Source organism: Trichoplusia ni, chromosome 1 (genome assembly GCF_003590095.1).
Source record: "Trichoplusia ni isolate ovarian cell line Hi5 chromosome 1, tn1, whole genome shotgun sequence".
NCBI classification, from domain to species: Eukaryota; Metazoa; Arthropoda; class Insecta; order Lepidoptera; family Noctuidae; genus Trichoplusia; species Trichoplusia ni.
In genome coordinates this window covers 9,837,012-9,855,252 of record NC_039478.1, presented here as the reverse complement: position 1 = coordinate 9,855,252, position 18,241 = coordinate 9,837,012, and the positions used below count along the sequence as shown (strand labels likewise).

The window sequence follows — 18,241 nt, the reverse complement described above, 5'->3', positions numbered from 1 at the left end:
ATTGAAGTTTAGGAAGGTTTAGGCAGGATTACGGAAGCTAGACACCTCGCTTCCAAAACCGCCTTTCTCGATACCGCTTTCAGAGCAGTCTTAGTATTGGCTCAGGTCATCGGCCTAGCCTTTTCCCAACTATGTTGGGGTCGGCTACCAATCTAACCGGTTTCAGCTAAGTACCAGTGTTTTACAAAGAGCGACTGCCTATCTGACCTCCTCAACCCAGTTACCTGGGCAACTCGATACCCCTTGGTTAGACTGGCTGTCAGACTTTTCAAGCTTCTGACTACCTGTAACGACTGTCAAAGATGTAATAATGACAGCCGGGGCCCACAGTTTAACGTGCCTTCCGAAACAACTCGTTATGACAAAGATGGTCACCCATCTACGGACCAAACGCGTCAAGCATAGCTTAACCTGTGATCGATTCACTTATGCAGTTATAGCTTAGCCACGAGCCCCTCTAGTATTGGCTCAGGTAATTATTATTATTCTAGCCAATAGCGAGTCGTTTAACTTTACGGCAAATCAAGTTTGTCACGTAGTGAGCATTTGTTTTTTATCGATCGAATCTTTTACTCCAATCTTGAGCCCATTCATAGATATTATTGTGCCTAGTGTAATGATAATGCATGTACTAACAACAACAACAACTAACTGCGCTCCGCAGGTCTACTCGTATAAACGTAAAATTTATAAGTCACAACTGAGTAAAACCCCACAAAAGATTAGCAGTGTGCAGCTACATCAAGGCCAGGTGACAGAGCATAGTGTTGAAAGAAGCAGTTCAGCTGCTGCAAGAGGGTGTCGTCCTTACCGGTGGCAGCATTCCGAGGCAAGGCAGCTCTGACTATTAGTGTGCGATCCACATCACTAGTAGAAAATTAGACTGACGAGACTGACTGAGACTGTTCGCATACAGCTGCGCATCAAGTCAACTTATTTTTTTAACAAACAAAAAGAAACATCAACACCACTTAAAAGTAATTATCAGTAGATAAAAATTATATATAAAGCTACACAAGTGAGACATTTACAAACATTCATCGGCAGAGCACAAGACTGTTTCACTTCACTTTCAAAAAAATGGCGAAACCCGGATATAGAAACGAAGGGCTTGAAAAATATTTGAATGAAATTGGATCGAGGGTTGTGGCGGAGTCTGGTATACCTAGTGACCGGTATCATTTTGGAAAGTTGGTGCTACAGAGCTTGAAGGATGATCCCGATTTTGTTATGCAGGTAGCCTCTTTTTATTATTATTTGTACCTAAAATCATTACCCAATTTGCACGCAGTTGGATCAAATGTAGCCTATTCATTTGTTCATTCAGATAGGGATAATAATCATCAGTATATTAAATATTGTAACATAGTTGGCACCTTATCAAAAAGTAAAGTAAACTTAACAAATATACTAGTCACATGTATCAGAATCCAGTGTATCAGAAATCTCAATACATTTTTATTTTAATAAAAATTGACCAAGCCGTTTGTGCGTAAAGATGTAACCAACAATAACACCGCATATATTATTTTCGCCTTTACATTATTAATGAGGCAAAATCTAGTTTTTGAACGCAGTTCCACTTGCTTACATACCAGTAATGCGATAAAAAAATAGCTTCAGGAAGTCCTTCTTTTGTTTCCCTTTTTCTCGCTTCTTTGCCATTGGAAATACTTCGATATCTGTGCCCCTCATCATTATAATACTATACATTACAGACTGACGGAGGAACCGGCGAATCAGAGACAAACGGATCAGTATTAAAAAGAAGTATAAGATGTGTGGCGTGCTTCAAGAAGTTAGGCCTGAAGACCGGTGACGTCATCATCCTAATGGGTACCAACCACCTTGATCAGGCTATACCGTTCTACGCCGCACTTTTTGAGGGCATCATCATCGCTGGAATTGACAGAACGCTGGGAGTCAGTTAGTAAAAGTTTTCTGTTATTAAAAAGACGAATTAAGGATGGTCTTTAAACAAATACTCACTGAAACATAAAGCTGACCTAAAAAACTTATCTATCGACCATGTTTAGTCTTGAATCATTAATTAATATTTACATCCGAACTTATTGACACACTTAACAACTTATTGTCACATTCTGACGGACACATCTAATAGCTGCATTCGGTTGCATGAGCATATGGCTCACTTCTTTTATGATAGGTCGACGAGCAGGAGATTGTGAATTGACATACTTGTATACTCTGTATACTCTTTGTAAACAAAATCAGCTTTCATCCATCAGAACTCCCGGATTAAAATGTCTTCTTCCCAAAATACAATTTCAGGCAAAGGATTCTTTCTGAAAAGAATTGCGCAATGATAGTTGTTTCATTGTTTCAGCTGCGGGTTGCGAACCCATTTTTTCTCTTTTGGAATCCATATTTGGTCACAATATTTTCATTCACATTTCCTTGTTTTATCTCTAAACTTGTATTTTTTGTTTTAGATGAATTAAAAGACGTTTTCACTGCTAACAAGCCGAAACTAATTTTCTGCCAAAAAGACAAAGTTCAAGACTCCAAAAAAGCTATAGAGTTGGCAGGTGGCGACGGCAAAGTTATCAGTTATGACAGCAGTCCTGATACAATCAGCTTTTCTGATATGATGGGGAAATATGGAGAAGATAGCAATGTACAGGATTATAGGTAAGTCAAATACCATTTTGTAATAATCATTCCTTATCCATCAATAAATACACTTGTAAGTCGGTTTGCGCGACTATTTCACAAGCGTTATCGTTGATAAGTTAAGAAAATATTGTTATGCTTAACAGACAGTTAAAGGAGATGTAATTTCCACGACATTTTTAAATTAACAAAGCCCCTTGTCGGTTGACCTTTAACAAAAGATTATTTTTTTACCATCGTCGGATCCTTTTCCCGTTGCAGTACACAGCAGTAAATTCTACAAATCAATTAATATTTAATTTCAAAATGTTGAAGCTAACCAATAAATTAACAGCGACCAAATTCGCGTGAAATAGTTATAGCAAAAATATTACTTGTAGACTTTGCGATAACAAGTATTTATACATAAAAAAAGTGTCAGCATGAGAAGCAGTTTTTAAATTGCTACCATTTGGCTTTGTTTTTAGATATACGGACACAGCGATGCTATCAATTATTGACTTTTTACTTTGATTTTGTAAAATGATTTTAATGTTTTAAGCAAACGAATAATGTTTTAAATGTAAATTTTGAAGAACTCGATAGCTAAAATTAGATAATACACATAATAACTTAAAAAAATTGTGGTAAACATTTTAGCAATCAGGGCCGCCAAAATCATTTTAAACACAAAATACTTTATGATGTTTCTTTAGACTGCACGGATAGCCGAGTGGTTGAAGTCATCACGCCAAACCTACTAAGCGCGACGCGACGTGTCGCGGGCTCGATCCCCGCGTAGGACAAGCGTTTGTGTGATTCACAAATGCTTGTTCTGAGTCTGAGTGTCTTTATGCATTTAAATTGTATGTTTGTGAACCCCCCGCGACACAAGGATTAAATCCCTTAGAGCGTGGAAGTTTAAAAAAAAATGCTATGGTATCAGTGGAAGCAAGATCCTGTCCAAAATACGATATTTTGATGCAGTTATTTAGTTGAATAAAATTAAACTTAAGATAGGAAATATAACACCGCTAATTTTGTCTCCCGTTAATTTCAGGGCTGCTGACTTTGATTCAGAAGAAACCACAGCTCTCATTGTAGCTACAAGTGGTTCTACAGGAATGCCCAAAGCTGCTATCTTAACGCATAAGAATATTTCTTTATCAAGCACCTACTTTGGGTAAAATTAATTTTGTCTTTTGTGTTGTTTAAGACTCTTTAAGAGGGGTAAAACTCGCAAGATTTTCAATATTTTGCCAAGCCATGCAACTTTATCATCAGTTTTCTCGCCTTGAAAAAATATTTATTCAAGTTCAATATTAACATATTTTTTAATTATAGCCAATTGAGCTGTGATTTCCTTAGTTCACTTTGAAAACTTTTTCAAAGTGGCTCAAAACATTTTTCTATTTTCAATACTTTTAAATTGCACAAAAAATATCGTGCCGCATAGAACAATGCACGTATACGTACTGTATTGCACTGTCCCATGCGGCACTATATTTTTGTACTGTTCTACTATTTTCCATATACCTAGGCCTGGATTGCCTATAACCGTTTTCGGGATACTCATCACTTTTTTTTAATTTTTTAGTTGTTTCGGTACCAAGTTTCCCAGAATAACGAAGTCTTGTCTTGTGGTGTCACCCATACAATGGTTCTCAGCACTCGTCCACTACCTTCTTGGACCTGTATTCCAGTATTCCAGAGTGCAGACCTCAGCAGAGCTGACTAATGACCATATTTTCGAAATGATTAATAAGTACAAGGTAAGTTGAATTTGTAACCTACTTACATAATTAACCCTGACAGCGGCTGTCAAAGGATTGGCGCCAGAAACGGTCTATCACATGAGCCCCTATTTCAGAACCTGGGGGACTTCTTTGGGTAAGAAGGAAATTCCTCATGCACCCACCTCTTCGGGGTAGGAAGTGTGCAGTGTCAGACTCTTACTAACTGAACTTGATCCGTAGTGCAACGCCTCTCGCGTTGGGTTGGTGCGTGGTGACGCATTGCAATTCATTACGTACCGACCACGGGGCCTACCGCTACGTATAAAAAATTGTATTATTATACTTGTGGAAGCGACACAGCACGTCCCTATTTCACAACTATAAGATGTAGTTATATTCCCTTTATCTAATTGGTTTCTTGAGCATAACTCAAGAGTCAAGTGGGAAAAGAGTGAAAAGCTCTGGTGGGACATTGCAAGCTAGCATCAATAATAATATCTCTGAATTTTTCAGCCAACATTACTTGCAACCAGTCCGCCGATGATGATCAGTCTGCTCAAGGATGCTGAAACAAAAGACTGTGACTTCTCGCATTTCGATCTGTTAATGATTGGTGGAAGTGCTGTACCGGAAAATCTGATAACGAAATTAAGTGTAAGTTTTAGAATGTTGCTAAAGCCGACTGCCTATAAATCGACTGCACTAATATAACCGAGCGATAAAAGTCCGAACCCACTGTGAGCGACGTGTCACGGGTTCGATCCCCGCGTAGGAGAAGCGTTTGTGTAATCCACAAATACTTGTTTTGAGTCTGGGTGCCTTTGGGCTTCAATGTTTGTGAGTGATAAGGATTTATTTCCTGAAGCCGGTAGACGTTTCTAAAGAAAGGGGAAATATGTAGTAATATTAAAGTACTGTCCGGCGCGGAGGCGGTCCGTTTTCTTACTTGGAAAGTACGTTGCTTGGTAGGAATACAACATAAACTTCAAAGAAAAATGTTGAACTTTTTGAACTTTTGAAATTTTAAGGAATGGTCCTTGAAAATTCTTGTTTAAAAGTGAAGCAAAATGCTTGATTAAAGATATTTCTTTCAGATGAAAGCCCCAAAAGCAAAACTAGCAAATGGTTATGGAATGAGTGAGGCTGGTGGTCTTATTTTCTATCCCTTCGATGTACCACTTGGCAGTTGTGGAAGACCATTGGCGCACATGCAGTATAAGGTCAGTTGGTATAATACATACTTATAAAAAATAATCAGGATTGTTGTAGGTTTTATTTTAAAGATGTCCTACAAACGTATACGTCCTACAACGTCCTAAAATACATCACGTATTTTGATGAATATTTATCGAAAGTTGTCTTCTTTCAGCTGGTGAATGTGGAAACAGGCGCTGAAATCAAAGAACCTCACAAGACTGGAGAGTTGTGGGTGAAGGCGCCCGGTGGTGTTCGGGTAAGAAGAGTGAATCTCGATTTCTGGAAGACTAATTAGTTTGAAAATGTACGAGCACGATTATGGTGCTTCAAAATAGTTTGTCAAAGAGTTTTGACGATATCTGAAAGAATATTTAATCAAATTGATGAACCAGAATTCAAGAAAGAAACAGAACACCAGAATTCAAATTCTGGCCATCATCATCATCATCCACAGCCTTTGTCCTTACTCAGCTGGGCATAGGGGCAAGAGGAGGCCCCCTTTCTCGTGCCAATTTCTACGGTCCTGTGCTAGCCTCATCCAGACTCGACCCGAGACCTTTACTATGTCATCGACTGTTCTTGCTCCTGGATGACCGACGCTTCTTTTACCTTGTTTTGGCCACCAGAATTTCAAGTTCAAATTATTCTTGATGTTTTATTTTCCAGGGTTACTATAATTACCCAGTGGAGACAGCCGAAGTAATCACAGAAGATGGTTGGTACAAGAGTGGAGACCTTCACTACAGAGATGAAGACGGTCACTATTACTTTGTGGAACGTATCAAGCTTTTGTTGAAGTACAGAAATCACCAGGTCAGTGTTGTTTTAAAATGGTGATTTTTGTCTAAGAACGCCTACAAATAGAGGCGTACGTACAGGCTATACACAAAATAATGCTATTTCCTTTAAGTAGGTACATAACATTTGTGTAATATTATTGAGTCCATTACGCCGATTATTTTTCGAAGGTACAACCATTAGACAGCCACGAAGTATTATCTAGACAAGGTTTATATTGTGTCATTTTGGATCTTGCATTTTCTGATGATGGAGTATTGTCCTTTTAGATATCGCCGGTGGAGCTAGAGGCTGTGATCCACAAGCTGCCTGGTGTTGTGAACGTGGCCGTGTCGGGAATACCTGATCCTGAATGTGGGGAGCTGCCAGTCGCCTTCGTGGTGCCCAGACCGGGAGCTGGCCTCACTGAGAAGGACGTTGAGGATATCGTCAAAGGTAAGAAGGAACCAGCTTCAGCTTGTGGCTCCAGATTTGCTCGGAATGTTTGTTAAATGCACTGGGTTACTAATAAGCCTGTCTTTTCTTGGGATCTAAAGCTTTAAATACGACACGTCAAACTTGAGTCAAAAGTTTCGTCAACATTCCAAATTTTTCTCCCTATTGTTAAACAAGCTAATGAAGATTTTCTATGTCTGCTTTTAGAGAACCTGACTGACAGTAAGTTACTGCGAGGTGGTGTTGTGATGCTAAAGGAACTCCCATTACTGCCTTCAACTAAACTGGACAGGACTAAGCTGAAGCAAATGGCAGCAGCACTCGCGAAAAAGAACTGAAGGAAGAATACTTCTTCTGCATGGATAGCTAAGTGGGGATACCACGAAAATAATGACTGTATGCGATGCGTTGCGGATTCGATGCCCCTTGTTCTATATCTTGGTGTTTATATTAATAAAAAAGCAAATAAAAATTGAGATTGCGATTGTGCTCCTTTCCTTGAAAATGTCAATTTAAATACAAGCTGTTTTATTTTTGCATGTTCAGGATACGTGTCTTAGTTTAAAATTCTTACTATTTCTCATGTTTAATGTAGGAGTTGAAATTATGAAGAATTTTTGGTGATAAATACTGGGTTATTTTGCAACGACCAGTTTTTGTTGTGTCCCTACATCCTAATCGAACATTAAAATTTCATGCCATTAATAACATATTAATTCTTATATCTTACTTATATTGCAAACATCGTTAAATCATGAACATAATTTGATAAATACCCATTTATATATTTAATATATTAGATAACGGATGAGTCACAATACTTACATGATATACCTACATTTGGAAATTAGATGTGGTTTCCATAATTTATTTTAAGCATACACAAACTCTAGATTGATATATTCAATACTAGCTGTAGTTCGCGGGCGTGCCCGCAATAAATCGAAAATGATCCCGAGGGAACATAAAAACGGGATAAAACTATTCCATGTGTTAATCCTGGTTATAAACTATCTGTATATAGTTACCGGCACGGATCTTGAGCGCTCGGCGGAAGAGTGGGGATCGCTTTGCGCATCTTAAAATAAAACGCCAATCAATTGTGCATACTCGTCGTTTTGAGGTGCATGCTACTGCATCAAGGAACGAATTTCAATCAATCACGAGTACTGCGGGCCAATCACTGCACTTTATCTGCCCCGCGCCTCACTTCACCTCACCTGCGCCTCACCGCAAAAGGGACTCAAAAAATCACTTCTGTGGAGGTGAAGGTCAACGCTCAAGATCCGTGCCGGTGACTATACCAAGTTTCATCTAAATCTGGTAAATGGTTTTTGCGTGAAAGAGGGACTAACATCCAAACATCTATACCATACATTCGCGTATATAATATTAGTACGAAGTGGGATGTTTTTACTAGCTGTTGTTTGTGGCTTTCCTCAACTTGATGTCGGTTATAACTGCAAAAATATAAGCCTCCTTTAACGAAGTCGCATGAAAGTTGTTTATGTTTTAATCCAAGGTCAGTTAACCCCATTCCAAAATTCAACGAAACTCGACCAGCCGTTTCGGCGTAACAAGGCAAAAAACAATCACACACACATACAAACTCACTCCCACTTATTTCAATGACATAAATGATAGCAGTTCATTTATATACTGTGATTTAAATTTGGTTTCGTGAGTTTTTGAAACGTATCTTATAGTTTTGCGCATAAAATCTGTCATACAGTTCAAATGCCACTCAAATCTAATTTTAAAATAATTTTATTTACTATACGTAGAGATAAAAACATCAACTGACCTTAGCTCTTTATATTAATAGTAGCAATAGATAATAGATAGGTATATTTAAGTACATTATCTGTTCAGTCAATAGATAAACTATATGTATAAAACAACACAGTTGTGACTCAATTATTCACACATAACATTGTGGTATCAACAAACGTCCGTATCTCCATAACTAAAAATTTAATTTTGAAACGAGAATGGGCAAACCCGGATATATAAATGAAGAGCTTGTTAAATATATGAATGAAATTGGATCGAGGGTTGTAGCGGAGTCTGGTATACCTAGTGATCGGTATCATTTTGGGAAACTGATCCTGCAGAGTTTGAAGGATGATCCCGATTTTGTTATGCAGGTAAGTTTTTTTATTTATATTAGCAGTTTTACCGTTACTAGCTTTGAAGGATAGAATAGTTATCCACAAATTTATTTGTAACCAACAAATGTTTGACCGAAGAAATGTGATGAACTTTGAACTTTGTTTTAGTATTTGTTGTTACAGCGACAAGATTATTATCATGTTTAAAAATTTCAGTGGCAGACAGTTAGAAAGACTGACGAGAGTGCCTTAATAATAGGGTTTCCGTTTTTACCCTTTTGGGTACGATACCATTAAAAGTTTCAAATTAAGTTGCTTCTTTGCCACTTTGATTCAGATATATTTATTTGTAAGAATATGGTAATTGGAATGTTACAAACATTTTGCTCCATAAATTTCTGTCGTTTAACACGTTTTTAAAAATATTGATTAGTCCAGTCAAAATAGACACTCAAGGTTACATTAATAGCTGAAAACTGAATATTGGGGACAAAGTTTTATCGCCAGTAGGAGAGGATTCTTACGATATACGCGACATCTGAAACATCTGAACAACTCTATGAACAGTTTATTTGTAGCCAACAGGAAGAAAAAGGGGAAGACAAAGAAACAAGAAAGTATGGATTATGTTCCTTTAGAAGAGTATCAAAAAGACGAATTATTTTCTCAAATTACCCATTAATTACACCGCTCTTGTCGTTACAATATTTTTATTTATTTGACTAATTTGTACCTATTAATAGTAACAATTATTCTTACAAACTATGTTAGTAATTACAGACAAAAACATTAACAGATTATTTTGTAGCACTCAAATCAAATCACCGCTGTGCCATCCCACGAGAAATTGCACAGCAGTGATTCACATAACTGCGATCATCAGCGATCATCGCCAGAATGCTGTTGCCGCTAGCCCTGACCCTGCGCACCAGGGATGATCACCTCTTGCGCGTCGTTGTGTAAAAACAATCCACACGCTCTTCGGCGAATATCCCTGACGCGCTACAAAAGCGAGGGAGCCCCAAGAGCACTCTGAACGCATTCTTAAACTGGATACGAAGGGCATTATAAGATTTTTGAGTATATCTAGCCCACAGGTTGCATGTGTAAAACGACGTGCAGAAGGCTCTGAAGAGAGTTATTTTGACATTTTTTGAGCATCTTGCAAACCTGCGAGCTAGCATGTTCGCTCTCACTGCTAACGCCCTCCGCTCTCTTTCTAAATCCGCATCATCCCTGAGGCCGGATGTCAAAACGTGCCCTAAGTATTTAAAATTAAACACTCTTTTCAATGGAGTTCCATTGAGAAAGATGGGTGGTATTCATTTGGGACTCTTACCTCCGACAAATACAATGACTTCACTTTTTTTAACATTATAAGTCAGGCCATGACTAGAGGCATACAAATACAATAGTACCATTTTCAATTTAATACAATATTTTTTATTTCAAAAAAAAACACAGTAGAATAGGCTGACCGGGGAAACCACCTAAAAAAAACGCGCCATAAACACGCAACACTACCTCACGGTTGGCGTGGAAACGTTTGCATATTATGAGTATCACAACTTTTTCAACATTTTGCATCGCTATATCTCCGAAATGGCGACTCTTAGGACAAAAGTGTATTAACTTTTATAGATAATTGCATGATGAATAATTTATATCTCACCAATTTTATAATAAAACTTACCGGTTAGCTGGAAATCTCAAAAATTCGATTTTTGCAAGATTAGATCTTGAATTTTTTTTTCCATAAAGGATTTGGATTGATGTGGATAATTGACAAATTGTGTATGATAGCATCCCAAATATTTATGCCAATTTTCAGCTAGGTGCGAATAAATGTAACCTTACCTCTATTTTTGGAGCTAATTTGATCGGACTATTAAACCATTACACGTTATAAACTACAAAATCAATTACTCTAAAAACAACACTCTATAACATTCCAATTTAAAAACCACTTGTAGAATAATATTGGACTTGGATATATTATAACCAACCATTGCCAACCAACATCTTACTCTTGTAACTTCTACTTAACGTTACTGTATCCTCCAGACTGATGGTGGAACCGGTGAATCAGAGACAAACGGATCAGTATTAAAAAGAAGTATAAGATGCGTGGCATGCTTCAAGAAGTTAGGTCTGAAGACCGGTGACGTCATCATCCTCATGGGCGCCAACAACCTCGACCAGGCTATACCGTTCTACGCCGCGCTTTTCGAAGGCATCATTATTGCAGGCGTTGATAGGACTCTGGGTGTCAGTAAGTAATAGTTTTAAACAATTTAGAATATTTTTTCATTAATTATGCAATTAATGACAAGCTATAATTGATTGTTGTGGTTGAAGTCATCACGCCAAACTGACGGAGTGCGACCAGTCGCGGGTTCGATCCTCGAGTAGAACAAGCGTTTGAGTGATCGACGAATACTTGTTCTGAGTCTGGTTGTTGTGCATATGAATTGTATGTTTGCTAAACCCCCTACGACCGAAAGAAAACCACTAGTTGTTGCGCGTGACTTGGTCCTCGTGGTTATAAAGATATGAGGCATCATTTTTACAAATCGGTAATATCAGAAATCAAAAACTAATGTTACAATACATTGCAAAGTCACACCGGCCTCGCTATCGCGCGACAACAACCATTATTACTATAACTTCGTTGAAATTTGAAAACCTGTAACGATTTGTTAATGATTAACCCTATGATTGTAAAAAAGAATTCGAAAAAGGCTTTTTTTAGAGGACAGGAACAAGCACAAAAGTGATGATTTCTCCTCTTTTTGCAAAATTCCCCATTGCTGCTCTGCTCCTATTAATATCAGCGTAATAGCCTTCCCCTTTAAATCAATGACTATTTAGCACTGAAAGAATTTGCCAAAACGGAATAGTAATAATAATAATAACGTAACCAGCTCTTTTTTGCCTCAACTGGCTGGCTAGAGAGGGGTCGCTACAGCTATATGCTCGGGGGTGGAAGTGTCTAATGGCGTAATAACGAGGAAACCCGCTCCGGGTCCGTGACTAGTGATGGTGAAATCGGTGTCGCACGTCTCTACACCCCTAGCCGCTCGCACTGGTGTTGCCCACCTGCTGTCAATCGTGACGGTATTATAGGAGGCCCATCTAGTGAGCGGCGAGTCACCGCCTGCCTAATTCTTTGCATCACCATGTGTAAAAAGGCAGGTGTCATAGTTCTCCGAATAATTTTAAGGAACTGGTCAACTCAACATGTCTCATTTATATAATAGCCTATTTAGTTTTACATACATATTGTAATAGTTTTGCATCTACTTTGGATTTTTCATCTCTGTTCTCCCATAGAGCGGAGGTGAATTATCCCTAGTAGATGCCCCATCACATTGTATATTAAAGTTCTCAAGAAGGCCTCTGGCGTTGGACGTTAAAAAGGACCGGGTCACTTCTCATGAAGTTAGCCCGTGAATGAAAAGAGATACAAATAATAACGTAATATTTCCTGAGATAAGCGTTCTGTGGTAGCGCACCGGATAGCTGACCATTCAAAAATATTTATGTTCTTCCAATCTCCATGCTTACAAAAAACCACGATAAATCTACAAAATATTTACATCCACTCTTTTTTTTGACTTTACATCCCAAAATACTTTCAGACACAGAGTTCTTCCCAAATAGGGTTGCGCATTGACCGCAGTGCTTCCATCCATGCTGAATCTATCTTTCCAAATTATATTTTACTTCGCCTTTTCATAGTTTCTTCTCTTAACCTAATAATTCTTGTTCCAGATGAATTAAAAGACGTTTTCACTGCTACAAAGCCTAAACTCATATTCTGCCAAAGCGACAAAGTTCAAGAATCTGAAAAAGCCAAAGAACTAGCAGGAGCTGACGGCAAAGTTATCAATTATGACAACAGTCCTGATGCAATCAGCTTCTCTGATATGATGGGGAAATACGGAGAAGATAGAAATGTACAGGATTATAAGTGAGTAAATTTTAATTTCATGGCAATCATTCGTTATCTGCCCAAACTTATTATAAAAATTAGCAAGCAAGTCTGTCAGTGTAGCAATAGTGTATTTGACTAAATCTAATGATGTAAATCTGTTTAGCCCGTCAGCGTCAGATAGATTTCCAAAAAATATTGAATCCGTGTTTATAGTTTTATCATATCGTTTAAAGGTTAAAAGCAATGAATGGTGTTGGGGTCTAGTAAAAAGGGTACTGGTAAGTGACATCACACGAGATTCAATTTTACTGTGTCTCATTCAATTTCTATTTACAATATAAAAGAAAAAATACATATCAAATATTTTTTGGAAATCTGTACGTACTTTTCTACGGGCATTTTTGCTAACACCTTAATATCACGTGGCGTTATCTATACTTCTATACCTACTAATCTATACTAATATATAAAGCTGAAGAGTTTGTTTGTTTGTTTGTTTGTTTGTTTGAACGCGCTAATCTCAGAAAGTACTGGTCCAAATTGAAAAAATATTTTTGTGTTGAATAGACCATTTATCGAGGAAGGCTTTAGGCTATAAACCATTACGCTGCGATTAATAGGAGCGAAGATACAATGGAAAATGTGGCAAAAACGGGGCAAAACATTCAACTTCGAGGGCTTCCGTTCAAAAATTCCTAACTTACCTACCTCTTCTAACCACGCGGACGACGGCAACAGCTAGTGCATATATAATTTTGAAAGGATATGTGGTCTGTTAAATGTTAAATCTCTACTCGTGTCTTTAAATTAGTTCTATCATAATCATCTTCCCTTGCACTAGAGAGAAGCTATACAAAATATAAACCGTAGTACCTTAAAAATAAAAACAAACCCGCGTGAAATAGTTATACTTATCAAGATTATATGACTTACAAATATTGTGATAATATTAGATAACTTTTAAATAACAACGGCATGAGTTGCTGTTTATATGTTGTTACCTACTTATTTCGATTATTTACAGACAGGACAATCTTATCAGCTGTTGACTTTTGTTTTGTAGATTTTTTGATGATTATTACATTAACATGATAGGAATAAGTAATTTTCCATTTCAAAATCTAAGTACAATTATTATTGTACTTTTTATATATGTTACTAGCTGCCCCGGAAAACGTTGGTTTGCCATAAAAATGAGCTCTAAGGAATGAAACGTCTCAAACCTACCCAATATGCACGCAAAATTTCATCAGAGTCGGTCGAGTCGTTTTGGGAGAGTTTAATTTAGTATACCGCATCGAGAATTTTATATACTTGAAGATTTTAGGTATTGCAACAAGTATTCTTACCTTAACATAATATAATGCATAAATTATCATAAAAATACAAATGCAACCGATCAAGAAAATTTAACAAGGATTGACAATGACCGTAGTTTCGTTCAGGGTACGAGAAAAATATATTTCATAATGATCGAGGCAATTTCTAAGGTGAAAACTGCAGGAAGAACCGAATTTCCGCTAAGTTATTTTATTTATGAATTTTATTATATTTAATCTGACCACAGTTATTAATATATTTCTTTCTGTTAATTTCCAGGGCTGCTGATTTTGATGCAGAAGAAACCATTGCACTTATTGTGGCCACAAGTGGTTCTACAGGAATGCCCAAATCTGCTATCCTAACGCATAAGAATTATGCTATAACAGGCGTCTACTTCGAGTATGTTTCATTTTCTCTGTAAAATTTAAGACTCTTTAAGACGAGGTGAGAAATACCTTGAGACTTGCAATACAATGCTAACCTGCAAATTTTTGAAGCCTTATGTTATTTACCCATCGACAGAAGTATGGAGGCTGGTCATATTTGTCACCTTGTATTAATGAGCTCTAGTTTTCTATTTTATTTTTGGACCAGCTGTTGCAAGCGACTTCACCCCAAAGCACCGCTAGAAATCTAAATCGTGATCTGTGTTTCAACTTTAACCAAATCCTTTTAGGGGTCTTGAGTAATAGTTACAAATAACCTTCAATTAAAAATCCTCAAATTAAGAAACTTTTTGTTTGAAATTAGTTGGATTCGAGATGATTGCATTGTTGTTTTCACAGTCATCTTATTAATCTAAGTTTTGATGTGTCGATAAAAGCTCACGCATCACACTTTTATTTTCATAACTGAATGACACAAATCCTTGTGTTTTAGCATGTTCGGTACCACGTTCCCAGGAATAACGAAATCTTGTATTGTGGTGTCACCAATACAGTGGTTCTCAGCGTCTATCCACTATCTACTTGGACCTATATTCCAGTACTCCAGAATACAATCCTCAGCAGAGATGACGACTGAGCATATTGTCGAAATGATTAATAAATATAAGGTGAGTGCTCCACGAATACTTGTCTTGAGTCTGGGTGTGTTTGTATATCTGACTTGAATGTTTGTGAAACCCTCCGCGACATACGAAATAAATTCATTAAAGGTTAAAAAAAAAGAATTTACCTCCGTCGGACACGATTGGATGTTTGGTGTTAGAGACGATCCAATGTCTTCATCAGCAAGGGTGCGGTATGAGCCTATCCCTACCCTTGCCCCGCCTACCCATAAGTTCTAGAAATAATTACCATTAAAGATTGGAAAGCGTGACAGCGCACTACACTACGTAGAACGGTGTCTCTCTTTCACACTTGTAAATAACTTTACAACTGGAGGAAGAGCTGGAAACATTGCCTGGCTAAATCGATAATATCTATAATTGTTCTATCTTCCAGCCAACATTCCTCGCAACCAGTCCGCCCATGATTATAAGCTTGCTAAAGGAGGCTGAAACAAGAGAGTGTGACTTCTCGCATTTCGAAGTGTTAATGGTCGGTGGAAGTGCTGTACCGGAACATCTTATGACGAAATTACGCGTAAGTAGAATTTTGATTTTTAATGGAATGTATAATATGCCTGCATAAATGCTGAGTGGTTGAGGTTTCCTCTCCAAATCCACTGTGCGCGTAATGAATAGAATGCGATTGAATGGCACCCGATATGCTGTCCAAAAGTGATCCTATTGTCTATTTTGCTTAGGTAATACATTAAGAATTAAGAGCATATCGCACACTTGAATGACAACTGAGTCAGATTCATAACAGAAATATATTAAGTCGTATTACTTACCAGGGAATAAATAAGGAAATTACTTTCAGAGTAAAGCTCCCAAAGCAAAACTTGGTAATGGATATGGAATGAGTGAAGCTGGTGGTCTTATTTTCTATCCTTTCGATGTACCATTTGGCAGCTGTGGAAGACCGTTCGCACACATGGAATATAAGGTAAGTTGCATTTATACATACTTACAATTAAACATGCCAAATGCGAGCCTGATTCGCGACTCTGAGGGTTACCTACATTTCAGTAGGCTGAAGACAAACAAATCGGTTGGGGGCAAAATTAATTTGAAATCATGTATGAGCAACGTAATACATTCAGCTTGATATTTATCAAAAAATTTATTCTTTCAGCTGATGAATGTAGAAACGGGGGAGGAAGTAAAAGAACCTCACAAGACTGGAGAGTTGTGGGTGAAAGCGCCCGGTGGTATTTGGGTAAGTCTTGTTAACCTCGCTTTCTGTAATGCTAATTACTTAATGGGGTTTGACTAAACTATACTTCACAAAAGAACATAAATATGGCTTACATAAAAGGTTTAATTTTACTGTATCGTTATTCTTTGTGTTTTTATTTCCAGGGTTATTATAATTACCCAGCGGAGACAGCCGAAGTAATCACAGAAGATGGTTGGTACAAGAGTGGAGACCTTCATTATAGAGATGAAGATGGGAACTATTTCTTTGTTGAGCGTATCAAGCTCTTGTTGAAGTACAGAAATCACCAGGTCAGTTTAAGTTTTATCGAAGAAGTGTTGATCTTATACGCTGACGTCAGCGTTAATTTTTTTCTTAGCTTGTGGCTGTGTTCTGCATAATATTACAATTGATATTATCAAAATCAAAGTCTTTGTGTGATTTTTTGCCCCAACGTCGCACTTTTTGAAGGTCAAATTACATTGGGCATCACCAAGTTTCGGTCACTTTTTTTACGTGGGCAAGTCAGGGTATTGTCCAGAACTATGCAGCGGAAAAACTACTGCCTAGTATTTAAATAAATTACTTTGTCATTTGAATAAAAGCACTTCATGCCCTTGGATTATGTAATGATAAAGTTCTGTTCTGTTCAGATCTCGCCAGTAGAGCTGGAGGCTGTGATCCACAAGCTGCCAGGAGTGTTGAATGTGGCTGTGACGGGAGTACCAGACCCTGACTGCGGGGATCTGCCTATAGCCTTCGTGGTGCCCAGACCGGGGGCTGGCCTCACCGAGAAGGACGTTGAGAATATTGTCAAAGGTAAGAAGGGGTTATCATTGTAGTCTTCATAAGTGAATGATTTTTATTTGGATTCGATATTGGTTTTTATAGTATGGGGTATTGATCTCTATCTGGGCCTCCCTTGCACCCGTCTTAGAGGTCTTTTTCTCTTGATGAAGGCCAAAAAAGTAACGGTTGTGGCCCCTTCCTTCACCCTTTTTGTTGTTAAAAGCTACCTGGCTACTACTGGCCCAATGCAACCCGAAATAAAATGATTTCCAAGATCGCATTTTTCACCTTATGGGCAACTGCAAAGGTTCAACTTTGCATTTAAAAACTTAAGTCACAAGGTTATGAAAGTTTTTTATCATGTCGTTTTCAGAGAACCTGACTGACAGCAAGTTGCTGCGAGGTGGTGTTGTGTTCCTGGAGGAAATGCCTTTACTGCCTACAAGCAAACTGGACAGGAAGACGCTGAAGCAAATGGCAGCAGCGCTCGCGAAAAAGGACTGAAGCAAAAATGAAATGACGAAGACATTTAGGAATACATTGTAGGATAGTGTTTAAATATTAAGTAATTATGGGAGATAGTAATAAAATTGTTTTTTTTAAATGAATGGTTTGTTTTTTAAATTCTTTTCAATCAATTCCGGTCAGTTATAGCATGATAAAAGTGGACCATAGTTGGGTCAGAAGCTTCACATAACTTTGCCACGTTATGCTTTCAGCGGCAAACTTTGGTTTGCAATTGGCGTTTTGGGGTGGGTACTGCGTTGTCTTGGCTAAACGTGCATTGTTACAACGAAGTGTTCTTGTGCTGGACCTCTTACTACGAGTATATAGAACGGTTTGGCCATTGAGTACTACGCTTGGTCAGGCCTTAAAGATAATAAAATAAAACACAACCGATAAAATAAACATTGTTATATTTTTAATTTTGGTAAATTATTTCTAAAGTGATTAAATAGCTTTATAATAAAATAACAAAAAATATATCAAAATGTGAAAATATGTATAGACGAAGTAAAATATCTTTGTGTTGCTAGTTAAATAGTTCACAAACGT

General features: G+C 37.6%; 1 protein-coding gene across 1 annotated transcript; it reads left to right on the top strand.

Annotated features, from left to right (window-relative positions):
- Window positions 1-1,065: 1,065 nt before the first annotated feature.
- On the top strand, window positions 1,066-17,691 carry LOC113500417. Its single transcript, XM_026881189.1, has 21 exons — window positions 1,066-1,236; window positions 1,719-1,926; window positions 2,454-2,652; window positions 3,674-3,796; window positions 4,211-4,385; window positions 4,863-5,003; window positions 5,444-5,569; window positions 5,719-5,802; window positions 6,213-6,359; window positions 6,614-6,779; window positions 8,751-8,926; window positions 10,955-11,162; window positions 12,665-12,863; window positions 14,427-14,549; window positions 15,030-15,204; window positions 15,596-15,736; window positions 16,019-16,144; window positions 16,334-16,417; window positions 16,561-16,707; window positions 17,050-17,215; window positions 17,559-17,691. The coding sequence occupies exons 1-21, from the start codon at window positions 1,081-1,083 to the stop codon at window positions 17,687-17,689; spliced, it is 3,201 nt and encodes a 1,066-aa protein (XP_026736990.1). The 5' UTR covers window positions 1,066-1,080; the 3' UTR covers window positions 17,690-17,691.
- Window positions 17,692-18,241: the final 550 nt, after the last annotated feature.